This window comes from Dipodomys ordii, unplaced genomic scaffold, assembly GCF_000151885.1.
Source record: "Dipodomys ordii isolate 6190 unplaced genomic scaffold, Dord_2.0 Scaffold64, whole genome shotgun sequence".
Lineage (NCBI taxonomy): Eukaryota > Metazoa > Chordata > Mammalia > Rodentia > Heteromyidae > Dipodomys > Dipodomys ordii.
The window spans coordinates 1,816,776-1,819,815 of NW_012267280.1; the positions used below are offsets into that span (position 1 = coordinate 1,816,776).

The 3,040-nt window shown below is 54.3% G+C and overlaps 1 protein-coding gene across 1 annotated transcript in view; it reads left to right on the forward strand.

The window, feature by feature from the left end:
- The window catches only part of Shd (Src homology 2 domain containing transforming protein D), a 5,492-nt gene continuing 2,452 nt past the window's right edge, over positions 1–3,040 (forward strand). The window contains exons 1-4 of the mRNA XM_013022792.1: positions 1–279; positions 1,357–1,462; positions 1,551–1,739; positions 2,744–2,867. Of these exons, the coding sequence (XP_012878246.1) occupies positions 1–279; positions 1,357–1,462; positions 1,551–1,739; positions 2,744–2,867 (698 nt within the window). The remainder of the gene's footprint in view (positions 280–1,356; positions 1,463–1,550; positions 1,740–2,743; positions 2,868–3,040) is intronic.

The window sequence follows — 3,040 nt, forward strand, 5'->3', positions numbered from 1 at the left end:
ATGGCCAAATGGCTCCGGGACTACCTGAGCTTTGGGGGGCGGAGACCCCCTCCGCAGCCGCCGGCCCCCGACTACACGGAGAGCGACATCCTGAGGGCCTACCGCGAGCAGAAGGACCTGGACTTCGAGGACCCCTACGAGGACGCGGACAGCCGCGCCGAACCAGAGCCCGCGCCCCCCGCCGACCCCAAGTACAACTCCCCCAAGCACCGGCTCATCAAGGTGGAGGCCGCCGACCTGGCCCGGGCCAAGGCCCTGCTGGGCAGCCCCGGAGAGGAGGTGCGTGACTGGGGAGACCCCAGGATGAGGGTACTGGGTGGGGAGCGCCAGGCTCTGCACCCTGAATCCCTGAATCCGGGGAGCCTTGTGTATGAGGGTGGAGGGGGTGTGGTGCCAAGAGGGGAGGGAGCGGGGGACACTTCCTGCCCTTGCCCCTGCTGGACCTGGCCTCGCCCCTCCTTCGGGCTTCGTGCCTCCTCCAGGCTCTTCTCCCTGAGCTGCTCACAGCCTTAACTCTCCCTTAGCCTGTTTTGCTTGTTGTAGTGACCCCATTTCACAGAAGTACAAACTGAGGCTCGCAGGTGAGACTGACTGACTCTCCCCCTAGGGCCTTAGCACATGAGATTTGAACTCACACCTGCCTGCAGCCACTGTGCTGGGTTTGCATTTCGTGTTTTTTTTTTTCTTTTGGCCAGGAAAGGGGCTTGGACTCAAGGCTCATATTTGCTCAGCTTGCTTTGCTTACTTGCCTGATGCTCTGCTATGTGAGCCACGCCTCTAGCCAGGCATTTGGCTGTTTTGTTTTTATGTCTGTGCGGCGGGTACCAAAGGCTTGAACTCAGTGCCTGGGTTGCTGTGTCCCTGAGCTTTTCCCACACAAAGCTGGTGCTCTGCCACTTGAGTCACAGCTCCACATTGGGCTTTTTGCCCAGTTAGTTGGAGATCAAAATTTCACGGACTTTCCTGCCTGGGCTGGCTTCAAACTAGGATCCTCAGGTGGCAAAGGGGAACTTCGGATACCCAGGGATTGTGCTCACTAGCTGTGTGACCCAGCCCAAGTCCTTTGCCCTCTCTTGTCTTGCGTTTCTCATCTGCCAAATAGACATGGGTGTACTAAGTATACCTAAATGAGGTTCTGGCAACTGAAAATAGTAACTGTATGAAAGCAGAGCAGGTGGAGTGTGTGTATGGGGGGGGGAATGGCTCCCGGCTGTGAACATTTGCACACTCTACAGGATAGATTTCCCCCTCCCTCTCCCTTCCTTTCTCTCCCTCTCTCCCCCAACAGAAAGCCCAGAACTGTTCTGAGATGCTAGGCTCAGCCGCCTTTGACCTCTGGCTTTCTTCTCTAATCAGCTGGAAATGGACCCCGAGTACTCAGACCCTTTCGATGCTCAGCCTCACCCCCCGCCCCCCGATGATGGGTACATGGAGCCCTATGATGCCCAGAGGGCTGTAAGTGGTAAGAGCAGGGCTGGGGGGAGGGGAGGGGACAAGTTCTTTGTGGAAATGGTAGCTGATGGGTGTCCTGCCCTCTCCCCGCCCCCCAGAACAGCCGTGCAGGGCAGTACAACTGTATGACACCCCCTACGAAGAACAGGACCCAGAGCTTGGTGAGGAGCCCGCTCCCGGGCAGAAGCCTCAGCAGAGCCGGCTGCCTGGGGAAGATGAGCGGCCAGCCGATGAATATGACCAGCCCTGGGAATGGAAGAAAGACCACATCTCCAGAGCATTTGCAGGTCTGTCTTTTAGCCTTTTAATCTAGGCAGGCCCTAACCTCTACTTCCTCTTTCTGGCCTTGGGGACCGCCCCCCTCACCCCCTTTCAGATATAACCTGAACCCAATGTACATAACACTAGCAGTTTCATTGTTACTCAAGATAGTGCTTGTAAACTGCATGCTAGAAAGTGCTTCCTTATTCTCCTATGCAGGAGCTATTAGAAGGCTAGAGCAGAATGTTTTAGCAGCTGTCAGCCAGGTAGAACTGAGTGAGCTCAGGTGAATCTCAGAACTTGGGTTTAGCTGGTCCAGTGGCTCACACCTGTAATCCTAACTACTCAGGAGGCTGAGATCTGAGGATTCCAGTTCAAAGCCAGTCTGGATACCTAAAAGTCAGAAGTGGATTTGTGCACAAAGGGTAGAGCCAAAAATAAAACCTAAGAGACAATGTCTAGACCCTGAGTTCAAGCCCCAGTAATGGCACACACATTTTTAAAAAATACGAGAGAGAGAGAGAGAACAATCTGTTTATTCATTTATAGAATAAGTAATGATAAAATAGACTTGACAAAAAGGAAAGGAAGAGTTGGAACAACACAACTTGGCCCCAGAAACTGCAGGACTGGGAGGTAATTGGGGCTCCGTACTGCAGTCTCCCCTGTCTGATGTTTTGAGGGTGTTTCCCAAGTTTATATCTCCCCCCCAATTTAGGGCAGAACTCCAGAGAGGAATTCAGATCTAGAGGCCCCTAGTGGAGATTCCAATCTGCCCCTCTAGCCACACCCCCTGGATTCTGATTGGTGCACAGTATTCGGCCCCGCCCCTGTGACTCCAAAGTTAGGGCCTGGTGTGACCACACCCTTTCTGGGATGAGCCTTTCACACAGCCCGTTCTCTTCTGGGTTCTGATTGGCTGTTACAAACGGACACACCTTCCCGCTGCAATTCCACTGGTGGCTCCCAGCCACGCCCCCTCGAAGTAGGCGGGACTTAACGCGTTTCTCTCTCAAACGCCCCTGAACAGTGCAGTTTGACAGTCCCGAGTGGGAAAGGACCCCAGGTTCCGCCAAGGAGCTCCGGAGACCCCCGCCCAGAAGCCCCCAGCCTGCAGAGCGCGTGGATCCGGATCTACCCCTGGAGAAACAGCCGTGAGTGGGGTAACTGGGGGTTGTACCGTAGAGCTCCATAGAACCCCTCGGACCATTGTCAGACTCCATTCATCCTGAATTGGATCTTTTTACTTTATTTCTATTTGGACCAGTCCTGGGACTTGAACTCAGAGCCTGGATGCTGTCCTTGAGCTTAGCTTTTTTTTTTTTTT